The sequence below is a fragment of the Grampus griseus genome (assembly GCF_964374135.1).
Source record: "Grampus griseus genome assembly, chromosome: 3".
Taxonomy (NCBI): Eukaryota; Metazoa; Chordata; class Mammalia; order Artiodactyla; family Delphinidae; genus Grampus; species Grampus griseus.
This window is the reverse complement of record NC_139019.1, coordinates 152,018,246-152,031,284: the sequence shown is the minus strand read 5'-3', so window position 1 is coordinate 152,031,284 and position 13,039 is coordinate 152,018,246. Positions and strand designations below refer to the sequence as shown.

The 13,039-nt window shown below is 37.5% G+C and overlaps 1 protein-coding gene across 1 annotated transcript in view; it reads right to left on the bottom strand.

The window, feature by feature from the left end:
- SIMC1 (SUMO interacting motifs containing 1) overlaps positions 1-13,039 on the bottom strand; it is a 95,618-nt gene that overhangs the window by 15,122 nt on the left and 67,457 nt on the right. Inside the window, exon 7 of the mRNA XM_082651897.1 lies at positions 12,078-12,206. Within this exon, the coding sequence (XP_082508023.1) occupies positions 12,078-12,206 (129 nt within the window). The remainder of the gene's footprint in view (positions 1-12,077; positions 12,207-13,039) is intronic.

Below are 13,039 nucleotides of genomic sequence, written 5' to 3'. Positions count from 1 at the left end.
ATGGGAAAGAGTCACTTAAGTCCAGGAAGCAAAGAGAGTCCCATACAGGATAAACCCTAGGAAAAACACACAAAGACACATATTATTCAAACTAACAAAAATTAAATTCAAAGAAAAATATTAAAAGCAGCAAGGGAAAAACAAAAAATAACATATAAAGGAATCCCCATAACGTTATCAACTGATTTTTCAGCAGAAACTCTGCAGGCCAGAAGGGAGTGGCAGAATATACTTAAAGTGATGAAAGAGAAAAACCTACAACCTAGATTACTCTACCCAGCAAGGATCTCATTCAGATTCAATGGAGAAGTCAAAAGCTTTTCAGACAAGGAAAAGCTAAGAGAATTCAGCACCACCAAACCAGCTTTACAACAAACGCTAAAGAAACTTCTCTAAGCGGGAAACACAAGAGGAGAAAAAGACCCACAGAAACAAACCCAAAACAGTTGAGATAATAGTAATAGGAACATACATATCAATAATAACCTTGATTATTAAATACCCCAACCAAAAGACACAGACTGGCTGAATGGATACAAAAACAAGACCCATATATATGCTGTCTACAAGAGACCCACTTCACATCTAGGGACATATACACACTGAAACTGAAGGGATGGAAAAAGATGTTACAACAGACAAGGAGGGACACTACATAATGATCAAAGGATCAATCCAAGAAGAAGATATAACAATTATAAATATATATGCACCCAGCATAGGAGCACCTCAATACATAGGCAAATGCTAACAACCATGAAAGGAGAAATCGACAGTAACACAATAATAGTAGGGGACTTTAACACCCCAGTTACACCAATGGACAGATCATCCAAACAGAAAATAAATAAGGAAACACAAACTTTAAATGACACAATAGACCAGACAGATCTAACTGATATTTATAGAACATTCCACCCAAACGTGGCAGAATACACTTTCTTCTCAAGTGCACATGGAACATTCTTCAGGATAGATCACATCTTTGGTCACAAATCAAGCCTCGGAAAATTTAAGAAAATTGAAATCATATCAAGCATCTTTTCTGACCACATGCCATGAGACTGGAAATCAATCACAGGAAAAAAACTGTAAAAAACACAAATACATGGAGGCTAAGCAGTGCACTATTAAATAATCAAGGGATCACTGAAGAAATCAAAGAAGAAATAAAAAAATACATAGGAACAAATGACAATGAAAACACGACAACCCAAAACCTATGGGATGCAGCAAAAGCAGTTCTAAGAGAGAAGTTTATAGCAATACAATCTCACTACAAGAAACAAGAAAAATCTCAAATAAACAATCTAACTCTATACTTAAAACAGCTAGAGAAAGAAGAACAAAGAAAATCCAAAGTCAGTAGAAGGAAAGAAATCATAAAGATGAGAGCAGAAATAAATGAAATAGAAATGAAGAAAACAATAGCGAAGATCAATAAAACTAAAAGCTGGTTCTTTGAGAAAAACAAAATTGATAAACCCTTAGTCAGGTTCATCAAGAAAAAAAGGGAGAGGACGCAAATCAATAAAATTAGAAATGAAAAAGGAGAAGTTACAACAGACACTGCAGAAATACAAAGCATCGTAAGAGACTACTACAAGCAACTATATGCCAACAAAATGGACAACCATGAAGAAACGGACAAATTCTTGGAAAGGTACAATTTTCCAAGACTGAACCAGGAAGAATTAGAAAATATAAACAGAACTATCACAAGTAATGAAATTGAAACTGTAATGTAAAATCTTCCAAAAAACAAAAGTCCAGGACCAGATGGCTTCACAGGCGAATTCTATCAAACATTTAGAGAAGAGCTAACACCAATCCTTCTCAAATTCTTCCAAAAAAAATCCTGAACAAAATACTAGTAAACAGAATCCAACAGCACATTAAAAGGATCATACACCATGATCAAGTGGGATTTATCCCAGGGATGCAAGGATTCTTTAATATAGGCAAATCAATCAATATGGTACACCACATTAACAAATTAAGGAATAAAAACCATATGATCATCTCAATAGATGCAGAAAAAGCTTTTGACAAAATTCAACACCCATTTATGATAAAAACTCTCCAGAAAATGGGCATAGAGGGAACCTACCTCAACATAATAAAGGCCATATATGACAAACCCACAGCAAGCATCATACTCAATGGTGAAAAACTGAAAGCATTTCCACTAAGATCAGGAACAAGACAAGGATGTCCACTCTCACCACTCTTATTCAACATAGTTTTGTAAGTCCTAGCCACAGCAATCAGAGAAGAAAAAGAAACAACAGGAATACAAATTGGAAAAGAAGAAGTAAAACTGTCACTGTTTGCCAACAACATGATGCTATACATAGAAAATCCTAAAGATGCCACCAGAAAACTACTAGAACTAATCAATGAATTTGGTAAGGTTGCAGGATACAAAATTAATGCACAGAAATCTCTGGCATTTCTATACACCAACAACAAAAAGCAGAAACAGAAACTAAGAAAACACTCCCATTTACCATTGCAACAGAAAGAATAAAATACCTAGGAATAAACCTGCCTAAGGAGGTGAAAGACTTGCACTCAGAAAACTATAAAACACTGACGAAAGAAATCAAAGATGACATAAACAGATGGAGAAATATATCATGTTCTTGGATTGGAAGAATCAATATTGTGAAAATGACTATACTACCTAAAGCAATCTACAGATTCAATGCAATCCCTATCAAACTACCAATGGCATTTTTCACAGAATTAGAACAAAAAACTTTACAATTCGTATGGAAACACAAAAGACTCTGAATAGCCAAGGAATGTTGAGAAAGAAAAATGGAGTTGGAGGAATCAGGCACCCCAACTTCAAACTATACTACAAAGCTACAGTAATCAAGACAGTATGGTACTGGCACAAAAACAGAAATATAGATCAATGGTACAGGATAGAATGCCCAGAGATAAACCCATGCATATATGGGCACCTAATTACGACAAAGGAGGCAAGAACATACAATGGAGAAAAGACATCCTCTTCAATAAGTGATGCTGGGAAAACTGGACAGCTACGTGTAAAAGAATGAAATTAGAATACTACCTAACACCATACACAAAAATAAACTCCATATAGATTAAACACTTAAACATAAGGCCAGACACTATAAAACTCTTAGAGGAAAACATAGGAAAAACACTCTTTAACATAAACCACAGTAAGATCTTTTTTGACCCATATCCTAGAGTAACAGAAATAAAAACAAAAATAAACAAATGGGACTTAAACTTAAGAGCTTTTGCACAGCAAAGTAAACCATAACCAAGACAAAAAGACAACCCTCAGAATGGGAGAAAATAATATTTGCAAATGAAACAACAAAGGATTAATCTCCAAAATATACAAACAGCTCATGGAGCTCAATATGAAAAAAACCAAACAATCCAGTTAAAAAATGGGTGGAAGACCTAAATAGACATTTCATACAGATGGCCAAGAGGCACATGAAAAGATGCTCAACATCACTAATTATTAGAGAAATGCAAATCAAAACTAAAATGAGGGGCTTCCCTGGTGGCGCAGTGGTTGAGAGTCCACCTGCCGATGCAGGGGACACGGGTTCGTGCCCCGGTCCGGCAAGATCCCACATGCCGTGGAGCGGCTGGGCCTGTGAGCCATGGCTGCTGAGCCTGCGCGTCCGGAGCCTGTGCTCCGCAATGGAAGGGGCCACAACAGTGAGAGGCCCGCGTACTGCAAAAAAATAAATAAATAAACTACAATGAGGTATCACCTCATGCTGGTCAGAATGGTCATTATCAAAAAATCTAGAAACAATAAATGCTGGAAAGGGTGTGGTGAAAAGGGAATCCTCCTGCACTGTTGGTAGGAATGTAAATTGATACAACCACTATGGAAAACAGTATGCAGGTTCCTTAAAAAACTAAAAAGAGAACTACCATATGACCCAGCAATCCCACTACTGAGCATATACCCTGAGAAAACCATAATTCAAAAAGAGACATGTACCAATGTTCATTGCAGCACTATTTACAATAGCCAGGACATGGAACCAACCTAAATGTCCATCGACAGATGAATGGGTAAGGAAGATGTGGCACATATGCACAATGGAATATTACTCAGCCATAAAAGAAACAAAATTGAGTTATTTGTAGTGAGGTGGATGGCCCTAGAGTCTCTCATACAGAGTGAAGTAAGTCAGAAAAAGAAAAACAGATACTATATGCTAACACATATATATGGAATCTAAAAAAAAAAAAGGTACTGATGAACCTAGTTGCAGGGCAGGAATAAAGAGACAGACATAGAAAATGGACTTTAGGACATGGGGTGGGAGGGCAAAGTGCGAGTAGCATTGACATACATACACTACCAAATGTAAAATAGTTGGCTGGTGGGAAGCAGCAGCATAGCACAGGGAGATCGTCTCGGTGCTTTATGATGACATAGAGGGGGGATGGGAGGGAGGCTCAAGAGGGAAGGGATATGGGGACATGTGTATGCATATGGCTATTCGCTTCACTGTGCAACAGAAACTAACACAGTATTGTGAAGTAATTATACTCCAATAAAGATCTATTAAAAAAAACCAAACTCAGTAAAAAAGCAAACAATCTATTTAGAACATGAGAAAAAAATATTTTAGTGAAGATGTTATACAGATGGTATTAAGCACATGAAAAGATGTTCAACTTCATTAGCCATCAGAGAAATGAAGATGAAAATCATAATGAGAATCTACTACACACCTATCAGAATGGCTAAAATAAAAAACAGTAACAACACCAAATGCTGGCCAGGATGCAGAGAAACTGGATCACTCATATACTGCTGGGGGGAATGTAAAACCGTACAGCCACTCAAGGAAACAGTTTGGCAGTTTCTTAAAAAAATTAAATAAGTAACTACTATATAATACAAAAATTGCACTCCTTGGCACTTATTCCATAGAAATGAAGACTTACATTTATTCAAAAATTTGTACATGAATGTTTATAGAAGTTTTATTCATAATAGCCCCAAACTGGTAACAAGACAGATATCCTTCAGGAGGTAAATTGTTAAAAAAAAAAAAATCAAAGGTACACCCACACTATGGAATACTATTCAGCAATAAAAAATAATCAACTATTGATAGATACAACAACCTGAATGGATCTCCAGAGATTTATGCTAAGTGAAAAAGCCAATCCCAAAAGGTTACATACTGTATGATTCCACTTATACAGTATCTTGAAATGACAAAACTATAAAAATGAAAAATAGACTAGTAGTTGCCAAGGGTTAAGAAGGGGTGGCAGTGGGAAGGTATAGTTCTATAAGGGCAAAATGAATAATCCTTATGACTATGGAAATGTTCTCTATCTTGGCTTCTATCATTCTTTGTTTTTATTTTTAAAAATTGAAAAAATTTTTATTTTATTTATTTTTATTTTTGGCTGCATTGGGTTGCTGCACACGGGCTTTCTCTATTTGCTGTGAGTGGGGGCTACTCTTTGTTGCAGTGCGTGGGCTTCTTATTGCGGTGGCCTCTCTTGTTGCGGAGCATGGGCTCTAGGCACGCAGGCCTCAGCAGTTGCGGCACGTGGGCTCAGTAGTTGTGGCTCATGGGCTCTAGAGTGCAGGCTCAGTAGTTGAGGCTCACGGGCTTAGTTTCCCTGCGGCATGTGGGATCTTCCCAGACCGGGGCTCAAACCTGTGTCCCCTGCATTGGCAGGTGGATTCTTAACCACTGCGCCACCAGGGAAATCCATTCTTGATATCCTGGTTGTGATACATGCACTAAAGTTTTGCAATATGTTACCATTGGGCAAAATTGTGTAAAGAGTACATGTGATCTCTCTGTATTATTCCTTACAACTACATAAGAATCTACAACTATGTAAAAATAAATTTTTAATTTAAAAAAGTTAAAAAGACTTAGGAAAGATAAAATGGAATAATAGAAAATAATTAATCCAAAAGAAGGCAGAAAAGGAGGTAAAAATGAACAAAGAACAAAAGGGACAAATAGGAAACAAACAGTAAGATGACAGATATAAAACCAATAATTAAATTAAATGTAAATGGAATAAATAACTCCAGTTAAAAGGCAGGGATTTTCAGCTGCCTATAAAAGCAAATCTGACTATATGCTGTTTACAATAAATATACCTTTTTTTTTTAAACTTATTTTTTATACTCAGAGAAGAGTTGCAAGAATAGTACAAATAATTCCCAAATACCCTTAGTATTTTTCACTCACATTCCCCAAGTGTTAGACATTTACCATATCTTCTTTATCCTTCTTACTAACTCTGTCTTTCTATTTTTTTTCTCTAAACTATTTGATAGTAAGTTGCAGACATGATGCCCATTTATCCCTAAATACTTGCAGTGTATAATTCCTAAAAACAAGGACATTCTCTAAGATAACCATGTACAATGATAAAAAAAATCAGAAAATTAATCTTAATGCAATACTATTATATTAAACATAGACTTTAATCAGATTTTTAAAATTGTCTTAATGATGCTATTAATAGCAAAAGAAAATCCCAGATTATGCATTGCATTCAGTTGCCTGTTTTCTAATGTCCTTTGATCTGGAATAGTTCCTCAATCTTGCTTTGTCTTTCATGACATTGACATTTTGGAAAAGTGCAGGTCAGTTTTTTTCATAGAATGTTTCTCATTTGGGATTTCTCTGATGTTTTCCCCTGATTTGATTGAGGTTATGCATTTTTTGGCAAGAGGACTGCAAAAATGTTGTGTGTATCATATCAAGGGGCATATGATGCCAATTTGTCCCATTGCTGGTGTTAATTTTGATCACTTGACTATGGTAGTATCTCCACAGTAAAGTTATTATTTTTCACTTCATAATTAATATCTTGTGAGAATATACTTTGAGATTATGCAAATATCTTGGAGTACACAAACTTTCACAATTTTAGTACACACTCATACCTGAATTTACTCTTATTATGATGGCTTCCAAATGGTATTTTTTCCTCTAATTCATCATTGCTTCTTTTTTTTTTTTTTTTTTTTTTTTGGTACGCGGGCCTCTCACTGTTGTGGCCTCTCCCGTTGCGGAGCACAGGCTCCGGATGCGCAGGCTCGGCGGCCATGGCTCACGGGCCCAGCCGCTCCGCGGCATGTGGGATCTTCCTGGACCGGGGCACAAACTCGTGTCCCCTGCATCGGCAGGTGGACTCTCAACCACCGCGCCACCAGGGAAGCCCCATCATTTCTTCTTATATTTATTAACTGGCTTTCTAATATAAGGAAGAGAGTCCGTTTTCTTCCTTCCTATCTGTATTAGAATCATGGATTCTTATTTTACACAACAGTTTATAATGTTCTACTGTCAATATTTATTTGGTACTCAAATTATCCCAGATTTAGTCAGTGGAAGCCCTTTAAGCTTCTTTTGACATGCTCTGAACATTCCTTGAACATTTCCTCACTTTCTGGAACAAGATGTTCTAGGCTCATTTTATACTTTTCTTTACCTCAGCTCTGGAATTAGTCATTTCCTTAAAGAACTCTGGTTCCTTTTAGTATAAACTAGTATTTAGAAACAAAGATCTGAGTACTAGGTGTGCTCACTGCTACTAGGGTGTAATTGTTTCTATGCTCTCTCAGTGGGTAAAGGTAGGAAACAGACGTATGAATTCACACACACACGCACTATATATATATATATAAAACACACTCACACATCTACATTTATTCCTATATCTATTAGAAACCACAAGTTCATGTTGATACCTCCAATTCCAATCCAGCACCACAGGGTTCCTTCTATCCTTTCCCCTTTTCATATGTGTAACTCTCTTCTCTGACAGTAAGAAACTTGGCTCTCATTATCCACAATACATTTATTTGTTTAATCCTAGAATACACATAAGATAGTTTTTGAATTGTTAACTCATACTTTCTGTGAAAAAGAAAGTTACTAACTAGAGTTTAATATTTACTTACACTTCATTTTGTCTTTAGACTGAGGGCGTTTAGTCCAGATACTGTGTTTTACATTACTTGCACAGACTAGTGGTTTCCAGGGGTTGGAGAAGATGAATAGTTACCCGTAAAAGGGTAGTACAAGGGATCTTTGTGGTGATGGAACAGTTCCATATATCTTGATTGTGCTGGTGGTTATATGAAGCTACAAATGTGATAAAATTACATAGAACTACCCTCAAATGAGGGCAATCTAGGTGAAATGGATGAAATCTGAATATGTTCTGTGGATGATACCAATGTCAATTTCCTTTTTGTGATACTGTTATAGTTATGCAATATGTAATCACTAGGGGAAAGAGGGTGAAGGGTATACAGGACCCCTCTGTACTAGTTTTTGCAACTTCCTGTGAATCTATAATTATTTAAAAATAAGAAGTAAAAAAAAAGTTGCTTGGGCTTGTCCTCCCTCCCATCCCCCACCCCATGGCCCCAATTATTATTCATTTAAAACACAGGTTAATTTGTGTCTGTTTGTATTGCATGTTAGGCTCCCATCCAACTTCCTTGCTGATTTATTTTTCTTTTTTTGAGTATATAAAACATTAATATGGTTCTAAAAGTCTAAAAGTTATAACTATACAAAGAAGTATACTCAGGGAAGTATTACACTACCAATACTACCATTAAGGTCATTCCAACTCCAGCTCAGTACCTTATCTCCTTTCCAGCCCATTGCCATCTATCTACCCCTGTATGTAAGCAATTTGATTAGACTGCAGTTTATCTTAATTTGGTTTCTTTTTTTGTAAATTATTATAATCGTGTATGTTTAAAAATTTCTCCTTTTTAGAAAAAGATATGTATACTTATTATGCATACTCTTTTGTATTTTGCTTTGTTTACTTAACAATATATTTTGGAAAACAGATCATAAATATTTTGCTCCTTTTTTTAAATTTTACTTTTTTACAGCTATATCTTCACTGTGTAGATGTACCACAGATATTCAACCACTGCCCTATGTATGGGCATTTGGGTTATTTCTAGTATTTTGCAATTACAAACATGTTGTTGTGAATATCCTTGTGCATATGTATTTTTATACTGTTAAAAGTGTACCTTCAGGGGGCTTCCCTGGTGGCGCAGTGGTTGAGAGTCCGCCTGCCGATGCAGGGAACACATGTTCGTGCCCTGGTCCAGGAAGATCCCACATGCCGCGGAGCGGCTGGGCCCGTGCGCCATGGCCGCTGAGCCTGCGCGTCCGGAGCCTGTGCCCCGCAACGGGAGAGGCCACAACAGTGAGAGGCCCGCGTACCGCAAAAAGAAAAAAAAAAAAGTGTACCTTCAGGGTAAATTCCTAGACATGAGATTGCTGGGTCAAGAGGTACATGTACCTTTAATTTTGTTAGATATTGTAAAATTCCCCTCCATAAGGCTTGTACCATTCTGCAGTCCCACCAGCAATGTATGAGTACCTACCTGCTTTCTCAAAGTCTCACTAATGGAGTCTTTTATAGTACTTTAAAATTTTTACTATTTAGATAGGTTAGAAATTGTACCTCAGTGTAGTTTTAATTTAAATTTCTTTAAATATGAATGAGGTTGAACATTATAAGAAAATAAAATCACAGATCACTATCTCTAGTAAACATAGATGCAAAAACCCTTAACAAAATATTAGCAAATTCAATCTGTCAATAAAAAAAGGATAACATATCACAGTCAAGTAGGGTTTTTTATTCTAGGAATGCAAGGTTGTTTTAATATTAGGAAATTAATCAATGTAATTCATCACACCAATGGAAGAAAGGAGAAAAATTTTGACTATCTCAATAGAGGAAAAAAATTTCACAAATTTTAATACCTATTCTTCACAAAAACACTCAATATATTAGAAATAGAAGGAAGTCTCCTCAATCTGACAAGGGGTACCTATGAAACACCTACAGCTAATACTACTACTAAATGGTCAAAGACTGAATGTTTGCCCCCTGAGATCAGGCATAAGGCAAGGATGTCTGTTCCTATCACTTCTCCAACATTCTATTGGAGGTATTAGCCCATGCAATAGGGTAAGATAAACAAGCAAAAGGCATACAGATTGGAAAGGAAGAGGTTAAACTGTTTTTATTTGCAGACAAAATATTGTGTATGTAGAAAATTCTAAGGAAACTACAGAAATATTCCTACTAGAATAAATGAATTCAGCAAGGTTGCAGGATTTCTATATGCTATCAATGAGGCACTGGAAAATGATAGGTCACATGGGTTATGCCTTTGTCAAAACTCATGGAAGGATATTTATGTAAATTAGTTTGTATCATTTAATTGCATGTAAATTATACCTAAACTTTTAAAAGTTAAAACAACCAAGATAAAAGCATATAAAGTATCTCCTAGTATAATTTGGGATGGTTGCCAATATGCCCTTTCTGAGAAAGTTTTAAAGTAGGGCCAGGTTTTATTTAAAATTTTTTTGTCTATGTTAAGCCCAAATTTGTTTACAGTTACCCATTCCTTAGATTTTTATCTCTCACCAGAATCTGGGTATAAATGAATGACTCGTATGGGAGTTGGACCCAAATGAAATATCCTTAACAAAGTGATAGAGCAAGCATGGCATTTATGAATGCTTCCTTTTGGCTGACCACTGTAATGTATTGCCTTCTTTGAACTGACCTTGGATTTAAGAAGTCCTGGGGGGCTTCCCTGGTGGTGCAGTGGTTGAGAGTCCGCCTGACGATGCAGGGGACACGGGTTCATGCCCCGGTCCGGGAAGATCCCACATGCTGCGTAGCGGCTAGGCCCGTAAGCCATGGCCGCTGAGCCTGCGCATCCAGAGCTTGTGCTCTGCCACGGGAGAGGCCACTACAGTGAGAGGCCCACGTACCAAAAAAAAAAAAAGGGCTTCCCTGGTGGCGCAGTGGTTGAGAGTCTGCCTGCCGATGCAGGGGACACAGGTTCGTTCCCCGGTCCGGGAGGATCCCACGTGCCGCGGAGCGGCTGGGCCCGTGAGCCATGGCCGCTGGGGCTGCGTGTCCGGAGCCTGTACTCCGCGGCGGGAGAGGCCACAACAGTGAGAGGCCCGCGTACCGCAAAAAAAAAAAAAAAGAAGTCCTGGGTTTAAATCTGGATTCTGAATGTGATTAGCTGTGTAAACTTGGGTTATTTAACTACTTAGAGTATATTTCTCATTTGTTAAACAGTAATAACATTATAAAGTTTTATGAAAACATGAGATAATTAACATGACAATGACTGGCACATTGTAGGGACCCAATAAGTGTTTGTCTTAATCTTAGCAGGATATTTTAATTAAATCTTTATTACAATTCTATATGGTACGACATTTTCTTCCAATAGAGGAACCAGAACTGTACAAGAATAGTCTTGGCTGCCAACTGGCAGCTTAGGGTATGAGTATGGGAAGCAGACATGGACCTGATGGAGATAATTTCCCCTAAGGGCCACCACCGTACAATGGCTTTCTCATAGTTATCTTCTGTACCAGCAACTGTTCATGAATTCATATTCATTCCAGTTTATTTTTCTTCCTTCAGATTTCTAAAATTACTGGTTCAAAGGAGGAATCACAGGCCCTAGCCAAGAGCTCTATTTCCTGTCTCTTCCTGATAAAATGCTTTACTAATTAATGCTTAGAGAAACTGAATTCCTTATTCTTAGTATCTTGGCTCATTCTAAAGGTGCAACCCTATTCATTCTTGGGTCACCTCTTTTTCCCCTAATATTGGATATGCCTATTTCATTCATCCATCAAGACTTTAGTGAACAGTTATACCAGGCTCTGTGGCTGAGGGTCAGAGAAGATGGTCGTGCCTCACAGCTGAACCTTGAGAGATGAGTAAAGTTATTAGATGGATAAAGTGGGAAAATTTAGCCTCCATTTAAGGTACCCTGCTTCTTCCCAAGAAATTATGCCTTAGTTGCAAATAGTAACAACTGGTTGAGAACCTCTTTCTTTCAAAAGGTTAAAGAGACAGGACCTATCCCTCTACCTTTTTTTTCCTAACTTAACTACCATTTGGAATTCTCTTTTGAAATTATGTTCCCAGACCAAAACAAAAGACAAACGAACAACAACAACAAAAAAACTAAGACTCACCTCTGACTCCTCTCAGGAATGTCCAGCACAAACCCAAACATCATTTCAGCAATTTTATTGGAGCTGCATGTGGGGGTCCTATCCACCTCTACGGCTATGGACAGCATCCTCTGCAGCTGGCATACAATCCTGAGTCCAGAACACAGAACACAAATGAGCGGGAGGGTCTGGCAAAGAGCTACCCTACTGGCTGGGATGAGGTCCCCACCAGTGTACTAAAGGATCTTGTAAAGCACACACTAGGGTCAGGGAGAACTACTCAAGCATCAGCATGCTTTTATTAGCAATTTCACCTACCTGAATCCCTTTTGCCAGATCATACTATCTGAACCTCTCAGAACCTGGGGTTGAGCTGTAAAAGCAAGCTGCTTTTAAATTCAAAAAGAGAAACATACAATCTTAAGGATCTAGAGAACTTTAAGGATCACCTAACCTATAACTTCTCTATTTCACAGATGAAGAAACAGGTCCAGAATGACTAACAATTATTTGAATTTCTTTGATAGGAGAAAATACATATTTACCATATAGTCTTCTCCTGTTACTAGTTCCTTTACAATAATCTTTTACTAAGTTCAGTCTCAGAGTTTCAGCTGGTGAAACGTGACCCTCTCTTTCATCAGACCTAACTGTGGGAGACAGCCAGGCTGATGTGGCAGGAGGAATCTGGGCAACCCCTCAGAAGGTGAGCCTGGCCTTGAAGCTAGCCTCTTCTAACATGCACTATTATTTGTGAGGGAAGGAAGGGCTGTTTTCAGAAAATCTGTAGCCAGTGACACAATAGGTGGACAGGGACTCTGGCATCAGATTCTGGCTCAGCAATGACAAGCTGATCAATTTTTGACAAATTACTAAACTACTCTCAGTCTAAGTTCTCTCATCTCAAAAAAGGAGAAATAATACCACCTATTTCATAAAGTTGTGCTGTTTAAGATATCTGGCAGACAGGCACTCATTCATGG